This window comes from Nelumbo lutea, chromosome 4 (genome assembly GCF_056320005.1).
Source record: "Nelumbo lutea isolate HS-2025 chromosome 4, American lotus-T2T, whole genome shotgun sequence".
NCBI classification, from domain to species: domain Eukaryota; kingdom Viridiplantae; phylum Streptophyta; class Magnoliopsida; order Proteales; family Nelumbonaceae; genus Nelumbo; species Nelumbo lutea.
In genome coordinates, this window is record NC_142687.1 from 21,338,567 (window position 1) to 21,359,763 (window position 21,197).

General features: G+C 34.4%; 1 protein-coding gene across 2 annotated transcripts; it reads right to left on the reverse strand.

The window, feature by feature from the left end:
- Positions 1–2,539: 2,539 nt before the first annotated feature.
- On the reverse strand, positions 2,540–13,782 carry LOC148854506 (uncharacterized). Of its 2 annotated transcripts, XM_088941384.1 has the most exons (8): positions 13,587–13,782; positions 5,826–6,458; positions 5,436–5,474; positions 5,255–5,336; positions 5,027–5,093; positions 3,896–4,081; positions 3,721–3,781; positions 2,540–3,291 (listed from the first exon to the last, which is right to left on the reverse strand). In XM_088941384.1, the coding sequence occupies exons 2-8, from the start codon at positions 6,406–6,408 to the stop codon at positions 3,053–3,055; spliced, it is 1,257 nt and encodes a 418-aa protein (XP_088797510.1). In that variant the 5' UTR covers positions 6,409–6,458; positions 13,587–13,782; the 3' UTR covers positions 2,540–3,052. The 2 variants fall into 2 exon arrangements, with proteins under 2 accessions (XP_088797510.1, XP_088797508.1); XM_088941382.1 differs by having other exon boundaries at positions 5,436–6,458.
- Between the last annotated feature and the right edge of the window lie 7,415 nt (positions 13,783–21,197).

Below are 21,197 nucleotides of genomic sequence, written 5' to 3' on the forward strand. Positions count from 1 at the left end.
CAACTTGGGCCGGGTTGGCCCGAACCCAACCCTAACCTCATCCAAAAAAATTGGGTCGGGTCGGGTTGTGTTGATGTTCGGGTTAGGGTTAAGATTGAAATTCATGAACCCAACTTTATTTCGGATTGGGTTAGGGTTGATCCCTTAGAAAACTTGACCCAACCCGAACCTGACACTATAGTACATGTCATACATAAATATATGTTATATGTAATATATAACATACATTGATTTGTTTAGATGCATGATATTGTATAACCCCCACCAAATAATATCATGTATTTCTTTTAAGATAATCAATTCATTTAATCCTAATCAAAAAGATTAAAACCTTAATAACATTATTTTATGCTTTTTGAAAATTTTATTCTTCATCTCCTCTATGTTGTTTGTCACCCAAAAAAGATCTATTGTAAGTCATAACTCATAATAAACTATAGTCATTTCTTAAACTTGTTTTTCTGAATTTTGTACCAAAGTAATAAAAAAAAAAACGTCAACAAACAAATACTAATGAAACATAAGATTAATATATATAGTGAAAGTTGAGTTAAGATCTAAAATGGAGAAATTCTATGAGGTTTTAAGGGATGGGAAGAAAGCTGGGTTGGGCCCAACCCAATCTGAAATTGACTTCGGGTTGAGTTAGGATTGAAGGAATTTAGTTAGGGTTAGGGTTAGGGTTGGGCCCAATCCAACCTAAAATTGACTTCAGGTTGAGTTAGGATTGAAGGAATTTAGTTAGGGTTAGGGTTAGGGTTGGGTTGGTCAGGTTGAAGGTCGGGTTGGGTTAGGGTTAGGTTTGGGGGTTTAAAACTTAGGGTTGGGCTAAGGTTGGCCTCAACCCGACCTAACCCGGCCCGACTTGCAGCCCTAATATATCCCATGTGGAATAAGTGAATTGTTTTTTTTTTAAACGATTAGTTAAATTTGCCCTAAAATGAGGTAAAGAAGGTAATATGAATTTTGGTCCATAAGATCTATTCTCATTCAAGTAAGGGATTCTAGTCAATTGAAAAAATCTTTTGATCAATGCAGAGATAATTTCGATTTCATTAGCATTAGTAATAAATAAGGATTCAGAATGTCACTCTTATAGATCTATTTATTGGATAACTATAATTCAGATAAGTAGAAAAAAAATTCAAATTCAAGAACTAATTAACTATATAATTATGTTTTTGCATGAAAACTGAAACTTGCATAATAGGAGGGTCCAAGTAAATTGGGATGTGAATGTGATCAAGGGAAAGGATACGCTCCAATGCGCCAACGAAAGGTAGATCTTGAATGGTTAACAAATAATCTGATTTAGTAGGACTTGGGAACCATTCGATGATGGATGGATGGCATAATATCTTTCTAAAAACCATAACTCATCCCAAGGCCAATCCCATAACTTACTATTCTGTCTGTTTTCTTTTCTGCTTCTGCTTAAACGCATTCGCTTATGACTAATATGGTGTGCGTTGGATGAGGAATGGACCTTGGGGTTGGGGAGTATGGAGTGGGGACCCTCTGGATCCTTCAATTTATGAAAGAGAAAATTTTTTATTAGGGGCCTAGTGCCAGTTTGGTTTCTGATCATTAAAATGAAACAATTCACTATTTAAACTTTCAAAGCATGTCAATTCAGTATCTATCGTTAATCAACTGTTAACTGACATTTGAAAAGATACAAATGCTCCAGTGTCATCACAAATGACTTAAATCCTTCTCTCTTTTATTCAAGAAAATTGGGACCACATCTAAATGGGCATTCTGGTAACCCTAACTTTTTTTAATAGAAAAGGCAAAGATTTGGGACTGTTCCTTTTTTATAAGGTTTGAATGATTGATAAAGTAAATTAATTGATACTCAAAGGGCATTTGTGCCTTTTTTTTAAATGCCACTTAATGACTGATTAACAATAGGTACTAAATTAGTATATTTTGAAAGTTCAGATACTAATTTAAATTATGCATAAAGTATAAATACAAATATGTATAGTACAAAATAATGCAAAATGAGGTCTTGTCCTGTTCATATTTATATTCGTACTCTTTCCAAACTGCGCCTTCGTAACAAAAGCCGGTGCCCGATGAGCAGAGTCCACGTTCTCTAAACGTAATAATCAGAAAATTTTATGGACTTTTATCGCATGTTTAGCAATGATGGTTCCAAGTTTCGGCCAGATAATTGAGCACCGTTTGGCATTGTTCCTACCTGTGTCTATTTCCAAGAAAATCCCTGTTCCCGAATGGGAATCCTGTTTCTAGTTCCTGAGGAATATTCCTCAATACAGATTGGATTTCTTCTTTTGTTATAGGATTTCGATTGAATAAGCAGTTCAGTCCCTCGTGAAATAGCCACGGCTCCTTGTATTGTCCCAATGCACCGGTGAAAAGTGGGGGCCTGGACTTAGCGATACAAGTGAGATAAAAAAACGGGCGCAGGGAACAAACTTAGCTGCGGCCTGCAGTCTGCAGTTTAGTCATATACCCTTTCAATTACAGTTTGATGTAAAAATGGTGCTAAAGACTTGCAAGAAAAGGGGCCTAGAAAATAACAAATCATACATTTCCAATATATAAAAGCTACTAGTTCATCATAAACCAAAATTGTTGTTACAAGCGGAGAAGCTTCTTAATTGCCCCATAAATTATGGTATGGTATTAGCCTCAGTTTATCTCCCAAGGAATTCACTATCCAGACTACCTTACCAATAGCAGGTGGTTGGAATACAAGAATCAGGAGCTGCCCACTCTATACATACAACAGATTTGTTCTTCCCTTGGTGGTGAAATCCAAACTCATCCTCCACAGCCACAGGCCTGTAAGACTCACAGATTGCCAGTTAACATAGCAACTAAGACTCACGGTGACCATGCACTTACGAGCAATGGTCTTGGATAATTCATAAACCTCTTCAGAAATCTGTACAGGGAACAGGGAACAACCTTTGAATCTTGAAATCAGGTCAAAACATATATATTAATCGGTGCTAATTTGCATTCCCTACGAAGCCATTTAAGCAAACATGATTTGATAGGAACTTCTTTTATCTCTAGCCTAATCTGTGGAACCCACCACTGAAGATGAGGGAATCGAGAGAAAAGAACTATTGTCATCAGGTTGATATTGGTATATCACATGTTGTGGTGCGGCGCCCATAATCTCAAGGTAGAAGGGCCAATATGAATTTGTGTTTGTGATGGGACATTGACCAAATGGATGGTGCTTCACATATTGTTGAACATCTTCAGCCATGGCTAATCCTTCCAGATAAACTCGAAGATCACCTCCCGGGCCTGTCATAAACTGCAAGTGAGTAGTGCTTATCTTTATTTCATCAACTGAAATAAAGAGAGAATTAAGAAATTGTCAAAAGGACAATAAAGACAGCCATCCAACACCTGCCACACATGCAAGATAATGAATCATTCCAATCGGGTGTGCCAAAAGTCCAAGGAATCCAATTTACCCACAGTTTTATCTGTTTTTTTTTCTATTATTTTCCAATCCCTTCAAAAGAATTCATTACACATATATAATATAAAAATTCAAATAAAATCTCAAGCCAGGAGATTTTTGTGGGATCTACATGCTCAAACTACCCTCCACATGTGCCAGAATTATTACCATATAGTTGGAAGACTGTCCTTTACCATGATGAAACCAATTTTTTTCAGGGAAAAAATAAAAAATAAGCTTGCAAACAGTGCAGGAGGAAATCTCACCTAATGAATTATCTTCCGTATCCTGAAACCTGTATGTATTAGGGAAGATTGCTGTGTATGGCTAAACAATGAAAAGAGGAAGAAAATAGACAAAAATAAGGACAGAATCCAAAAATTTACATGACACAAGGAATAGTAGATTAATAGGATAACAAAGGACAGGAAAAGGGCTTACAGGATTACGCAAGGCTTTATAAGGAGAATCATCCAGCAACAAAGTGTTTGACTCGTTGTATTCTCCCTTTTCCCAAGGAAAATGGGGATCACATTTATCCCAGAGTTTCCTTAGCTCCTTTAAGACCAAAGGTTTGTGCTTGTTCTCTATAGTATTGAAACCCGTTTCAGTGCAGTGGGATTGGTCCTGCATGGAACTAGTAAGTACAGCAGAAAGCAACCATAGTCTATCATGTAAATTAATCTCCAATATTCAGAATTTGTGAAATCACACAGGCAACCAAAAGTAGCTAATGGATTTACCAAACAATTTAAGTGTATTAGTTTGACAAAAGTTTCAATTGGTTGCAGCAATTAAGAGTGTATCAGGTCAAGTACTCTATTTGATTAGTTTGGAGGCTTTCTAGCAGCTCAGTAATAATGAGGCTGCAACAGAAACCAAGTCTACTTTTTGGTTATCATCAAATTTCTAGATTCTAATTGAAACATGTGGACACAGGAAAAAAACTGCAGTTCATCCACGAGGAAATAGTTTCAAGAAGTTGGCATCTCATGGATAATTTAAAAGTCATAAGCTGTCAAATAGTTTTTGGAAGATGAACTCATCCTTGAGCTATCAGGAACTGAATTAGGGAAATAACTTATGTGTCACATAAAGAAACTCAGAAGCTCAAAATCAAATATTTTGGTCAATGAACAAAATAGCAGGTGTGCCAATTCAATCACCTAACCACTTCATAAAGGATAACCAACAGTTTTGTCACCAGTACAGCCCTGTACCATTTCTGATGTTTTTAAAAGGATTAATTAGAAGACTAGCTCAAGCATTGACATACATGCAGATCAATCAGTTATCACTACAATTAAGGTACTAGAACTATTGTATCCATATTGCAATCCAGTAGCAACTACCCGGGTTCATGTAGAGAGGTAAAATTTGATAGTGTAATTGGGTGGTTACTTATAACCAACTTCAGAGCACTTTGTAGTTAATTTAATAATGACATTCAAACCATGAACAAAAAACGTCCATCTTAACAAATATAGGACAGTCAATAAATATGCTAACACAGGCTTAGTGGAAAACTAAAGAAAACAATGGATTTTCATATGAAGTGTTCAAACATCTTACCCAACAAAATAGTAGTCTATGTTTCATTTCTCCCATCAGAAAATCAACAACACTATCCACATTTTTCCTGCAAATAATCAAAACACGGCAAGCATCACCATCAGTAAAGCCCCGTCTTAAAAGACACCAGCACCCAGAAGAAAGTGCCAAAAGTAGAAAATTTAACAATATTTCAAAAGAGAAAGTGGAAAGGTGAAAGCATTGGTCAAGATATATTTTGAAGATTACTTTATTCTTGATGACCAAACGCCCACATCAAATCCGCCAAAACAGAACTCCAGAAAATCATCACAGAAGGGCCTTTTAAAAACTGAAACAAAAGAGGCATTCTCATTAAGACTAACAAGTTATTATAGAAATGTTATCTTCAAGTATGACGGTAAAGATAAAATTACCAATCAATTCTTACGTGCTTTTCTAGAGACTTTCTTGTCGGGTTTATATCCATCTGGAACAAAATTAACAATATCAGCAAGTAATCCATTTAGATCAAGAATAAGAAGTTTTCTCTTAACATGACTAATTGGTACTCTTTTTGAAGGCAATATCTCCATAGAACTTTCTTCTGTGTTGGTACCATCAACCAGAACGAGATGTTCTACAACATCAACATTAGATGAAGAAGGAATTGTTTGTTCCATAGTGCATTCAGTTGTTGATGCCTCTAATTTTTCCTCATTGAAGATGTGATATTTTTCCATTGCCTTATCCAATTCATTTACAGCCTCTTCGTTCTCTTCCATGCATGCATTGTCTAATTCATTGGAAGAGAGTTCTCCTACTGAACTGTTTTGTATACCATGTATTGTGCTGTTAGGACTCTTCTCCATGGCTTGCTCCATGTAATTGAGTAAGGAAGCAAACAGCATTTTGTTCTTCCTCTGATAAGTTCGAAATGTTTTTCTCCTCTTGTAGGTATTAAGTCTTTTCTGACTCTCATCAGGCTTGTTGTTCTTTCCTGAATTTGTATCAGCAATGTCTGGCAAAATGGCAAGCTCCTCTGGAAGTAGATCAGTTTTTATATGCAGCTTCTGCTCTTTCTCAAGATGCTTAGTATTAGTTAGATCCCTGCTGCATAGAGCATCATTCTCTTGAGGTGAAAGTGAACTATCGGTTTTTGGTGCAGTAGACTTATTCTTTTTTATCCTCTCTCTCTTCTTTTGTTTTGGACGCACTGCAGGATGCCTCTCTTTTATTTGCACAGCTTCATTCAAGTGTCCATTGGTTGGTGATTTTTGAGTCAGATTCAAGGGTGTGCCCTCTTTCTCAGATACCTCCAAATTCTCATCTTGGGTTTGTTTTCCGTTCCTTTCCTTTTCTGTGTCAATCTCCCTATCCTTCATCTCCTTATAGGCCTCTTCATTGTTGGTAGAAGAAGCCATTTTCCACAACTTCTTTCCCTTTTTTAGCTTACCCTGCTTTTGGTTTGTTCCTGCAATATTACAAAAGCTAATTAATGTTTCGGGTTCCATGTAAGAAAGAACACCAATTCACATCTCTTTTGTTCGGACAGGTTGTGAGAAAAACAAAAACAAGAAACTAGCATTGAGAAAACTAAAGCAGGTGCACCAGCATCTCAACATTTCTATAAACGGGATCATAAATGCCTGCATACATATGACAACAGATTTGTTGCTCGGATTATTCAGTAAACAAGACTGAACAATTAAGGAATCTTCCATGTAAAAATTTGATTTGGGGCTCAAAATTGTCCAACAAGTTCCTCCTACTGACTCTATTAATGGACCCAATCTATTTCCAATAGCCCTTGCCCCATGGTCAGCAAGTTTAACATTAAGATATTACCTTCAACAGTCGGTATTGCTTGTGAAAAACACAAATAAAAGGTGGGGTGAAGGGCTGATACATATTGGAGAATTAAATAAGTGGTGAATCCAGAGGGTCTCCTACTCGGTAGACAGCTTGGTTTGGCCATGTTAAGCTTCCATGTGTGAGAACTATAACAGGTCATGTAGAGAAGCTACCTACTTGACCCAACTACCAAACCTTCATATAATGCACAGATAGAAAGAGAAAGATGGATGGAGGAGTAAAAGCTACACTCTAACTTTGCCTAGATGTGGCAGAAATGCACGATAGCTAGCATAACCCTAGGAAGATTTGTAGGTCAATCATTTATTCAATCAGATTGAATTAAGAACTCGGGGGGAGAAAGAGAAAATAAAAGAGAAAAGATCAAATAAGGAATCTAATCACTGAAATCTTTCTCGGTTCACTGCCATATAGACTGATCCACTAACTACTTTTTTTTATCAGCAACATAGAAAAAAAAATCATTAATTATGAGAGAAACATGATTACAACAAGTTGTGAAAGGAACCAGACACAGAAGCTGTTCCGAATCAGTACTACATTTGAGCCCAAAACATATGTGTTCTATGTACCCCTTGCTTGGCTAAGCTATCTGCCAAGCTATTAGCAGTCCTCCTCACCCATTTCACTTGGGTTAATATGTCCTGTGACAGTCATTTGAATTTTCTGAATCCATTCCTCAAATGCCATGCCACCCCTTCCCCTTTAACCAGCCACTTAACCACAGTTTTAGAATCTCCCTCAATAATCAACCTACTAATACCCAGTTCTTTTGCCTTCTCAACCCCAAAAACTGAAGCCAAAAACTCTGATCTTACCACATCACCCTGCTCCACAGGGCCGGAGTACAAGCAAGTATGTTCCCTTCTTCATCCCTAATGACTCCCCCAATACCTGAGGGGCCTGGGTTACCCAAACAGCTCCCATCAAAATTCAGTTTCTTCCAACCATTTATTGGAGGAGACCACACCTCAATAGATCTTTGTTTTGTAGTTGAGGATGCAGCAATGATACCCCAAGCTCTGAAGAAATCTTCAATCTTGAAATTCAAAAACAGCTTCAGACTTTTTGCCCAATGAGCTACTTTCAATGTTATAATTTCAACCAAGGCTTCCTTACTTTGTTCCTTCAAAAATTCTTGCATTTCTTTCCTCCCACATAGTCCAAATTAGTGCTGCTCTAGTGCATCTCCACAAAGTCCTACCTCTCTTTTTTGTACAGCTAATGGTAGTAGGACTAAACAAACCCTTCAAACTATCAGGAGAAAACCAACTGCATCCAAAGAGAGAAGCAAACCAATCCCAAAGAAAGCTAATAAATGGGCAAGAGATAAGAAGATGAAACACAGTCTCACCATTCAACTTGCAAAGAAGACACCAGTTGGGGGACAAACACCAATTTGGTCTCTTCCTTTGAAGTAGATCAAAGGTATTAATGCTTCCATGAAACACTTCCCAACAGAAGGCGCTAATTTTAGGGGGAATAGGAGAACACCAGATTTCCTTGACTGGGAAAGAATAAGAAGAGGTGGCAACCAGAGAACGAAAGGAGGACTTGCAAGAGAACTTCCCATCAGAATTAGGACCCCATACTCTAGAATCCAAGCCACCTTCTGATTCACTAACTACTGGCTGAACAATAAAAAAAAAAAAAAGATAAAATGTAAAAGATGGACAAACATAAATTATTTATACAACACAGGAAAAGCATTTTTTTTATCATTCAACAGCAGAGAAAACAAATAAATGGCAAGTATAAATAAGGGCTGAACCAGAATTTCTCTTAGAGTGAAAGTAACTGACTAAATGGGATATTGTAAGAAAACACTTATCAAAATCATACTAGATATTTCATGTTTATATCATTCACAGTATATCAAAAAATGAAACACCACAAAATCAGAAAAACCACCCAAAAGTAGTGGTAAATAAAAAAATTAAAAGTTAAATTTTGTTTTTGGCCCAATTTGTATTCCACTTAATTTCTGTACTCAGCCATGCTTCCACCAATCTATATTTTTCTTTTTACTAGTTTTCAACTCAAATACGATTCAAAATTTAAGATTGGATCAATGAAAAACTCATAAAAGAAAAAGTCAAATGCCTGTAAAGAAGAAAAAGGAAAATAAGGCAATTTATACAATAGTAGAGTCTCTCCTTAAAAGATATAATCATAAATTTGGTAAAAAGTCTAACTTCGACCTGTATGTAGAATATGTACTCTTAACTATCTAGTAGTTATAATCCTGCACAGCTCCCCCACACACACACACACGCGGCAGATTAGAGAATGCTTGAATATAGCAAAAAATGTGGCAAAAGATCCATCAATCTACATTTTCCATGTGGCTTCATTTTCAGAAACAAACAACAAAATCTGGGAAATAGTAAAACCACTTTCCTTTTCACCCCATATCAAAGAAAGCCTCAATGCTTCTTTAAAGAGGGAAAAAGGGATGTGATGGTGATGATTATTGAAAGAAAGTGTCCATTTTTTTCTTTTTTTTCTCCATTTTCTTTTTGAGAAAAGAAAGATAAATACCAGGGGGAGAGAAGTACAAAAGGGAAGAGAATTCATGGGTCTATTTGGCAAGTTCCAAGTTTTATATTTTGCTCTTTAGTAGTAATATTGAGAGAGTTGGTTTTTAAAGGACTACTAAGTTTTTATCTTTCTTAACAATGGATATGGCATTAAACAGAACAGACTGGCAAAACTGGATTTATGTAGCCAAACCCATATGGTTGGGATAGGTCTTGGAAAATGATGATGATTAAATTTCTACCTTCTCCTTTAGTAATAAATCTAAAAGAGGCAATGATCAAAAAAATAAATCTAAATGAGATGAAACCAGTGATCCAGTCACTTGGCCTAAAGGCAGACATTAAATCTTTTAAATGGAGGGTGAGCTGTTGTTTTTTCTTTTTCTTCTTTGGTAACTAACAGATTACAAATGGAAAAAGAAAATGTGTACCGCATGATATCTTCCTAAAATTTTAGAAAAGATAATTATAGCTCTTGGAAATTTAGGAAGGGTCTTACTAAATTTCTTAAATTGGTTTTTTTCTCAAAGGAGCATATAAATTTCTTTAATTTTTTAGGGTCCTTTTTACAAAATTTCTTAAATTGGTTTTTGATGAGAGCGGATTTGGCCCTCCAAGGACATTATGACACCTGGCACCTCATGACAACTAAGTGCAGCCTCTTGACAACTAGGCAGCTCGCCACCAGGCAGCTCGCCACAGACAGCTCGCCATAGGCAGCTCGCCCTTATGTAGCCCGGCACCTCAGAACAACTAGGTGACACCCGGGACCACTTTGGCAACAACTTGCCTTTGCTAAGTTGATGGTGTCCCTCCAGGCGTAGCCTGGCACAAGCGCGGCCTAGCACAGGCGCAACCTGGCCCTGGCACAAGATGGTAGTAGGGCCCTGGCGCGACCTGGCCCTGGCACAAGCTGGCAGCCTGGCCCTAGCACGAGCTGGCAGCCTGGCCCTGGTGCGACCTAGCCTTGGCACAAGCTGGCAGCCTGGCCCTGGCACGACCTGGCGGCCTGGCCCAGGCGCGACCTGACCCTGGCACGAGCTGGCAGCCTGGCCCTGGCGCGACTTGGCCTTGGCACGAGCTGGCAGCCTAGCCCTAGCACAAGCTGGCGGCCTGGCCCAGGCGCGACTAGGCCCTGGCACGAGCTGGTAGCCTGGCCCTGGCGCAACCTGGCCCTGACACGAGCTGGCGGCCTAGCCCAGGCACGACCCGGTGGCCTGGCCCAAGCACTGACCTGGCGGCCTGACACAGGCGCCAACCTGACAACCCCGACGGGCTCACCACCGTACCCCGCATTTTACGGGATTGTGACTTGTAACAGTTATATTAGCTCACCCACTCCCCGAGTCAGGCGGAAATGGGCAACCTTACCGGTTGGTGGCTTTATCCCCACCTAACACGAAGGTCCCATCACAGCAGGAATCCAGGAACTGCTCCACCTAACCCACGAGGACTCCAGTATATAAAGACCTCACCCCCTAGGGGCGAAGGTATGCAAAAGATGATGGGTAACCTCTGCTCTCTAGCTCTCTCATTCTCTAATATCATTCTCAGCTCTCCACTAAGTGCTAACTTAGGCATCGGAGTGACCTCGTCGGGTTAGCTACCCTGGGTTCTCTGACATTTGGTTCCTTGCAAGCCTCTTAAAGAGCAACAAAGCTCATCAAGGTAGCTCACCTCCAGGCAGCTCATCAAGGTAGCTCATCAAGGCCCAATTAATACTCTTTAAATTGTTAAATGTTCACGTTTTCTTTTAATTTTATATTTGGAATTTCAAGGTTAATTCCTTTAATTTTGGCATTTTTCATGTAGTTTTTTTTTTATTTTTTTAATTTTAGTTATTTTTTGGGATGACCTGGATTGACCCATGGGTCAACCCTAACCCGAACATTTAGGGTTTGGGTCAAGCATTTGATAACCCGACCCTGAATCAACCCGAAGTGTATTAACCCAACCCAAACCCAACCGACCAACCCAATTGCCAGGTCTAGGCCCAATCGCCACCAGGCAGCTCGCCACCAGGGAGCTCCACTTCAGCCTTTGAGTCATAGGCCACTTGGGAGCAGACGAGATGACGAGGTACTCAGCCAAAAAATTGACACATCACGAAAAAATGAGGCGTGACCAGAAACGGTTACATCAGTTTTTTTATCAAAGGAGTATATAAATTTCTTTAATTTTTTAGGGGTCCTTTTTGGCAAAAGAGGGGTCCATATATTGGATCAACAAGAAAACCTACATACTAACCTTTTTCTAACATTCTCCCATTCTCAAACTCAACCTTGAGAATAATTTGTTTATTGTTTATACTTTATAACATTTCTTGAAAAAAAAGAGAATTATAACGACAAACAACATCATAGTCAACCACAAATAGTTTTTTTTATCAGTGTTAACAAATAGTTAAACAATCAACCTACAATTGCAATAAATGATAACAAAACCTTTTTGGGTGGGGTGATAGTAATTTATTGGTTGTAATCTTTTCTCAATGATTTCTTATCACCTTTTATTGTAATCTCTTTTTTATTTTTATGAACAATTTTCTCTTACTATTAGAAAACTGAAATGAAGAAAAATACACATGGAAAAAAGAAAGTAGCAAAAGCAACAAAGCTTTGGTCTCTCTTTATGCATTATAAAAATTAAGTTAAATTCAATAATTCATGTTAGTGCTAAGCTCAACTAGCTTTATTCCCAACTATCTAGGGTAGGCAACATGAATCCTGTATCGGTGCTCTATCAAGAGCCATGTTTTCCATCAATTTTTTTATTTTTGATAAATATGTTTTCCATCAAATTACAAGTCCTTAAATATCTTTTATCACTTCAAACCACAACAATTCACCTCATTGGTGCAATCACTTGTCATCTATGCAAATGACAAACCATCTGTCAACACTTTCTCATCATGTCACTAACTGGAGTTACCCCTAAATCTTCACTAATGCACTCATCTGATTTTGTCCTTTATAATCTTGCCACTCATCCATTTCCACATACTTATCTCAAATAATTCATGTTAGTGCAAGCATATTAAATTGTGTGCAGGTATATGGGAAAAGGCTCACTAGTTGAGCCAAGTAGAGGGCTTCCCCATACAATTTATCATATTTCTGTCACATGAAGGCATGACATCACCTATCCAAGCTGTCCACCAAGTAGGAGACTCTCTGGATTCGCCACCTATTCAATTCTCCAAACTCCACTCAAAATCATCCCTGTACCCCACTTTTTATCTGTGTTTTATGTAAGCAACGGTAGCTGCTGATTCAATATTTTAATTTCAAACTTTCCAAAAGGAAGGTTTTATTCTAAGGACATGACCAGAGCTTTTTAAGATCAAATTCTGTCTATTGACAGAATAACTAGAGAAACATGTGGAGCATGGCGCTAAACCAAATTTTCACGAGGAAGATTTCTTGGTAACTAAGCCTTTTTCACTGAACCATCTGACTAGAAGATCCGATCCTATGTAGATACCAAAATTAAATTTCATAAAATGGCCGAGCCTGTGAGCATCTTGAAATATGCAGTAGGCTCATAAAATGCTTTGATAAACTGAATATGGCATTAAAGGAATGACTTTGTTAGATTTCCAGGTTGCACCCATATCCAAACTTGCCAATTTCATAAAGAAAGAAAAAAAAAAAACTACAAAATCCCGGCTTAAATTAACAAACTGGGAAAAATCTTGCCGCCATTACTGCAGCCAGTGCTAAGAAAACAGGCAAACAAAAGCAACAAATTATTCACCTGTTTTATAACATTCGTACATAATATAATGGTATTTTGCATGTTCTCTAGTCACTAAAACTATAAATCCTGCAATTCTCTCTTCCTTTTCTTTTTAATTTATTTTCCAAACTCCAGCCGCGTAGGAGGACGAAAGGAATAAAGAAAAGAATTGAACATCTAACTCATCTCTAACAACGCATTGATAGATACTTCAGTACTACCAAGTAACAACTAACATTTTTCTTCTTCAATTCCCAAGATGCGGATCCAACTTTCGAACCAAAGTAATTTCTCAAAGTAAACAACGATCCCAGTTTAGAAGCAATCCAAAATTAGCAATGAAAATTTACAGTCGACGAAATAAGATCGATCCAAAAGCAGGAGAAGAGAAAAAAGAGAATACGTCGTAGTCAAGTGGGAGGAATTTCTGTTGTTTTTGAGAAGCGTACCTGAAGTGAGCACTTCGGCTCACTGCATAATAGAACGACGCTCCGTTACTTGTTCCTGACCTTCCTTGTACTTTCTGAAGGATTCTGCTGTCGCCATGGATTTGACGAGTTGAAGCCCAAAAAAAAAAAAAAACCTTAAACGACTGGACCGCTCTTCCGCCTTCGTAACTCGTAAGAATGTCGAATCTTCGTCGTCGTTTCGTCTCCCTCAATGGCTCAATATAAGGGGCAGTAGGGCTGCAACGAAATTGGGATGGGCTGGCCCGAGCCCATATGCCTCAACCTGAAGTTGGGCCTCCATGGAACAGAATGGCGCGAGATAGGGACTCTGGTGGCTAGACTTGGGTTTGAAGTTGAAAGATATCCTTTATTCTCATTAGGGTTCGGATCGGAATCAGTTATCTCCGAATCCGATCCGATTATTGAAATTCCAAATCCAAATATGATCCGAATCCAATATTTTGGTTTTCAGATTAAATCGAATTTAATCCGATTCCAGTATATATAAGGAAGTCCAGAAAATTTTCTCCTTTTTTGAATTTTTTATTCATGTCATTTTCAAAACAACCAATGAGATGCACTTTCCCAATAACCTAAATAACATTTTCTCCTAAACTATCTTCTTCACTATTCCCCACTTTCTCCAAAATTATCTTTAATTCCTATTTATCATCAAAATTATCTTTAATTTAGTAGAGAGTTTCTCTCCTAAATTATCTCTAATTCATATTTATGCTCTCCCTTACTTTTTATCTATATCTATCTAAAAAAGTTTGGATTAAAAAATTAAGATTATTTAAATATTCTAACAAAAATATATAATAATTTTAAATATTTGTTAAAAACATAAAAAATAATTTTATATTTTTACAAAATATACTACAAAATTATATACTAACAATTTAAATTATGTTTTTCTGGATTAACAATTTAAATGTTTTCAAATATTTAATAATATATAATAGATTTAAATAAATAAAATTCAAATAACAAAAAAATAAAAATTTTATAGATTATTTAAATAACTAAATATTTATCATAACTAGATTTTAAATAGTTAAGACAACAAAATTATGAAATAAATTTAAAAAAAATCTTCAAAATATAAAAAAAAATATAACATAGTATTGAAATTAATAATAATTTAATATATTACAAATTAATGATGAAATTATGTAATAATAGTATAAATTATGATTTTATGGATAATTAAATCCAATAAAGAATTAATTTTTTACATGTTATTTAAGTATTTAAATAACAAAATATCTAACATAACTAGATTTTAAATATTTAAAATAAAGAAATTATGCAATAAATTTTAAAAAAATCTGAAAAGTAGAAAAATAATTATAACATAATATTGAAATTAATAATGATTTGATATCTTTACATAATTTTTTAAATAACTAATTTCACTTATATCAAATAATAACTTGAGAAAATAACGTTCAAAAAATTTAATATTTATTAATAATAGTTTTAAACTCTTAATATATATTTATTATATAATTATGTATACTAAAATTAATACTTATTATATTTCAGTAATTTTTTATTTTTTTTGTGATAAATGTATTTTCAATGACTATGTATAAATATATTTTGTTTTGTTATTTAACAAAAAACTTTCAATGATTATTGGAGATTAAACTACTATTATTGAAACTTTTAAATTTAATTTATTGTACTTATTGTATTTATTGTACTTTTGTTATAACTTATTGATTAATGTTTATTAAAGATTAAACTATTATTTGAGATTATACTATTTATTGACTAAGCTAACATATTTTTAGTACTTATTGTATTTTTGTAATTATTGTATTTTTTTCATTATCAATATGTTTTCAATAATTGTGTATTTTTGCTATAAATTTTCAATAATTATTGGAGATTAAACTATTGTTATTTATCAGAGATAAGACTATTAATTTAGTTGAAATTGTAAGTGTTCATGAGTTGGTTCGGTTCAGTCGTATGTTGTTTGGCCAACCAAATTGACCTAGTTAGGTTGGGGAATGGGTCAGCTGAAACCGAGTGATCTTTTGTGAAAACTGACCCACTCAAGTTGTATTGGTTTTGGTCGATTTTTTTGTTTGGTTAGTCGATTCAAAAGATTTAAACTTAAAAATTTAATTTATTTTTAAAAATTATAGTGTGATTATTAAAAATAAGTTTAAAATTTAGATTTATGATATAAAACATTTTAGACTAAGAAATATGGGAAATTTCCCACTTTTTCCATATTAAAAATTATATCTAAAATATAACATATTAACATATATACATGGTTAGGTTGTTCAATTTTGCTCGGTTTACAAATGGCCAAAGTAAAACTAATCCAACTTGGTCGAATTCGGAAATTTTATAACCAAAGTCGACCTAAAATACTAGAAAACCAACCAACTCAGTTCAAGTTGATCGGAATGGTCGGTTTCATCAGCTTGATGAATAAACCTTAAAATTAATTATTCTTATTTTTGTATTATAAAAAATGATTAAAAGTAGTATATAAAATATGAATAATTATTAATTATTTAAAAAGTAAAAAATATAAAACAAGTGTATACTCTTATGTGTTTCTATTAGGGTCATTTGCTAGAACACACTTTATAGTTTTACATATTTACTTAAGCCTATCTTATAGTTTTCATTTTACTAAAACATCTCATATATTTTGCAATTTATTTACTTAATCAACATTTCATTAAGGAGTGTTTGTTTTGCCATTAGGCCCATGTTTTTTTATTCAAAAAATACCCTTGACACTTTTTTAGTACAGAAAACAAATTTGATCAAATATAACCAATAGAGTGGTTGCTAGTGTCTTATTAAGGGCAAAAATGGTATTTTTATTTTTATTTTATTTTGACTAAATTTATTTAAATGAACATTATGGTCAACACTGTCATTTTCCACTATCATCTAATGGAAGATTGATTAAATCCATTGCAAATTATAAGTGGCCTTTTAATAAAATGCTAACTACATGATAGATTTTAGTAAATGCATCAAACTATAAGGGGTATTTTAGTAAATGACCCTTTTTATTATTTAGCTTTCACTTAATAAATCACGTGCATCGCACGGTTCCTCGCTAGTCGACATTAAAATAAATAAAATATTAAAAATAATCAATTTTAAATTTGTGGATATGCAAAATGTAAATAAATATGGAATATATATAATATATATTTGTATTGTTATATTATATATAATTGGATTCGGATTTTTTATTGAATCCGGTAGGGCCAAATCCACATTGGGTCCAATTAAGCATGGTAAAAAGTTAAGCCAACCCACAAACCTGGCCCAACCCGAAAAAACAGGGTTAGGGTCTCATATTTAGCTACCTAGTTGTGAGAATGACCCGACCCGGAAAAAAACTAGGTTGGGTCATGGGTCACCCCACTGACCTGATTGTCAAGTATAATTGGGACTATTTATGCATTGTTAGAAGTTTGCATTTTTTAATTTTTTCTATTTAGTCTTTACTCTTTAAATTGTTAAATGTTCATGTTTTCTTTTAATTTTATATTTGGAATTTCAAGGTTAATTCCTTTAATTTTGTCATTCTTCATGTAGTTTTTTTTTTAAATTTAGTTATTTTTTGGGATGACCTGAATTGACCCATGGGTCAACCATATCCCGAACATTTAGGGTTTGGGTCAAGCATTTGATAACCCAACCCAGAATCAACTGAAGTGTATTAACCCAACCCAAACCCGACCCACCAACCCAATTGCCAAGTCTAGGCCCAATTAATAAATGGTAGGGATACAAGTTGGGCAGACTGGGCCAGGTTTAAGCCCCTAAGATTGGGCCCAAGGCCCGAGACTTGCCCAAGCCCGAAGTCAAGTCCAAATTGTCCAACATGGGCCTGGACTAAAATTCTGAAATTTGATACATTTGGGTAGGGTTGATCAATCAGTTAACACTAAAATTTAATATAAAAGGTATGTTTGTATGTATGTATGACTACCCAGTTTACGTGCCAACTAAGCCACCACCACTCAGTTGGCTTAGTATGTATGTAATGATTCATCAAGAAAAAAAAAAAAAAAAACTCATGTATGTATTTACATATAGGGGTGTCAATAGTATTTGAAAATTCGATTTCGAATTCAAGATTCTACATAATCGAACCAAATTCAGATATCCTATTCATATCGAAAAGTTAGTCGGATTCGAATTTGGATATTATCTTATTCGATTCGATAAATATCTGAACTTGATCGACTATTTAGTTCTCATATATAGTATAGAAAATATTTAAATGTTTTATATATTTTATATATAGTAATTAAATTATATAAATAATTTATATATTTATATACTTTATATAATAAATTAATTATTTTATATATTTATTAATTACCTAAAATAATTAATTGGTCGAATTTAAATCAAATCGAATATTTGAATATTTAATCAAATTCAAACATTAATTTTCAATATCCGTTAGATATGGAATACTGATCTTTTAATCAAATTCGATTCAAACATTGTTTGATTTAATTCAAATTCAATCCGTTTACACTTACATACTACATAGGCAGCATGAGTTTAAGCCGAATTTGGACTATCCAAGAGCTAGACCTGAACTCGGCCTAGCCCGTTTAATATTGCCAATCGGTTCAGCCCGAGGCCCAAAAATCCAAACCTAGCCGTTTAATATTGCCAATCGATTCGGGCTTGGATTGGTCCCGCCCAAGTCGCACCCCCGACTAAACGGATGCAGGTTTTTACATCCCGTTGATAGCCCTAGTCCTCATTCGCCTGGAAGCGGAAAAAAAAAAAAAAGAAGGTCCGCATATAAAAAAATAAAAAAGGTTAAACAGTTCCTTGTATAATGATTTTATTTTTAAATTTAAAAAATACAGAATTTAACACAGTAGAAAGTGTAAAAAAATTGTAACATCTAGTAAAATCTATATTCAAACCCCAAAAACTCCTATCTTTTATCGCTTCATCAGGTTTGGATTTAGATTAAGATCCAAATGGACCCATCGGTAGTGTCCGTATACAGTCCATTTTAATACAACCCAAACTATACAAAAAAAAAAAAAATCTTATAGCACAAATACAGAACGGATCCAGACATGGATGACCCATGACCCACTTTTACACAATTGAATTTAGTCAAGTTGTAAATATGTAAATACGATTCATAAAATATCATCTTCTAGGGCTGTTCATAATAAGGCCCAACCCGATCAACCCGGATCGATCCAATCCGAGTCGGTCGGATTGTCATCAGCACGGGTCGGTTTTGGGTTGTGTAAATTCCTAAATTGATTATTCGGGTCGGTTTCGATTTTCACACAAGAAAATCAAAACCACCCGAACCGACCTAGTTCCTAGTTCAAACATGAAGTTCCAAAGCCCATTAGGCCACCTAGTTTTTGAATGGTTACAAAAAACTTTGGATTAGTGGATTGTGATTAATGAACAACTTTTGTGATTAACTTTTCATTTAAATTTTATCATAGGAGATGGCTGAAATGATGTTCAATTTATGACTGTTTCTAAAATTAGCAAGATTTTATCACAGAAATGAACTTAGAACCGAAATCAACCCAAACCGACCAAACCCGACTCAAACCGATCAGGTCGATTTTGTTTAACACTGGGTTGGTTTCGGTTTCTATGTCAAGTAACCCGACCAGATCAGGTCAGTTGGAAAATCAGCAATAAACCGACCCAACCCGACCCATGAACAACCCTATCATCTTCCATAAAGGTATTAGGATCTGAATAGGTCAAACACCCAAGTCCATGTCCATCCTGTATTCTGATAAGATTCATGGAAGCAAATATAAGTCCAACTAATTTTTATATTTGTTGATGGGATATCTGACTCCTTGGAATAGAGATCTAAGATCACATCCTTTTGCCACCAGCGTTGGGGGTTAAGGGAGGGAATGGGTTACCATCCTCATTTGCGTAGTCCCATAAGTAAAATAACCAATTAAAAATGGATAAATATAAGTTTGGATCTCGGGTTGAGTAACTCCATTTGATGCTCTAGTTAAGGCCTTTGATCAGGCGAAAATTAAGAATGAATTTAACGAAACAGTGGAACTTAGGAATTTAATAGTCAATGAAATCATGACAAAATAATAATAATAATAATAATAATAATAATAATAATAATGGGCACACCACATTTCACTTTCTAAAGTGAAAGAAACAATTAACCGCATTTATGGTTTTTTATTTTTCAAAAATTTTAAGAGGATCAGCACAACAATAAGGAGATAGAACCTTGTGGCCTGAAACCAATAGTTTCTAAGAATAATGCAGATATAGATATATACTAAATATAAGCTTTTCTTTTAACTTGTAAGTGTGTACATGCTTTGTACGTGGCAATTCTAAATAATGAGAATGATAGTAATAATGTGTCCAAAGTTTTTTATAAAATTCATGATTTTTTTTTTTTTGTTCTTTATTATCAATCAAATGCATATTACAAAATCCAAATCAAATTATGTAAACACTTCATATTAGATTATAAAGTTTCAAATGCGTTGATAGGCCTACATGCCAACCTGGACTCTTCCTTTTATAATATTTTATCTTCTTAATGTATATTTTTCTGTTCATTTATCAAAAAATATGTAAGATTTAGAGAGAGAGAGAGAATTGAACGAGGTGAAAAATAGTAGTTCGAATTACATCTTAAACTACACAATTAAATAAAGATTATATTAAAAAAATTTGGTATCTTAGTCAAAAGAAAGTTTCACGATCTTATTCATATTTTTAATAATTGTGTAAATATAAAATTATAGATGTGTTCAATTTTTCCTGTTACTTTTTTACTTCTATATGTGTAAAAATAATTATGATATGCCACACTTATTTTTTTATTTATGTTTTTATATTTTATTAATTTTTATTATTTAATTATAGAATTAAAGGTTGAAACATTTGACCCAAAAGTTGAACTATTAATCTCCATCGAACAGGAAAATAATTTCATTTTTTTGTTAGTTTTAGATTATTTATTTCATTTTCATCATCAATAAAAATAATTCGTGTTTATTAAACTTGTTTTTTAATTTGATTAATAAAAATATCATAAATATGTGTAATTTATTCCACATTTTTATAATTTTATATATTTATTTCTATTACAAAATTTTATTATTCGATTATGACTTCATGGGTTGACCAATTTGATTTAGATTGTTGAATTGCTTAATCATCACTTGGATAAAGAATGGTTTTGTTTTTTAGTTAATTTTAAAATATATGAGTTTATTGTTAAAATTATTAGACATAGATCTACTTAGTAGCATTTATTAGTGAAAAAATAACTTAAAATATAATATTTTAAAAGAGATAATGGGAGTTAACACCTTAAATATAAGATTTACGCATCTTCTTTTTGCAAGTAAAAACTCAGTATTCATAAGGGCATTTTAACAGTAAAAATGAGACAAGTCCTTAAAATAAAAAATGTCAAATGCAACCTTAATATAATCCTTCCACCGGTACTTTTAATAAATGTACCACACCCTCATAATTAAAGATGGACTAAACACACAAATATAAGCATTTTAGTCAAAAAAGTTTCACACCCTCATTTGTACTTTTAAT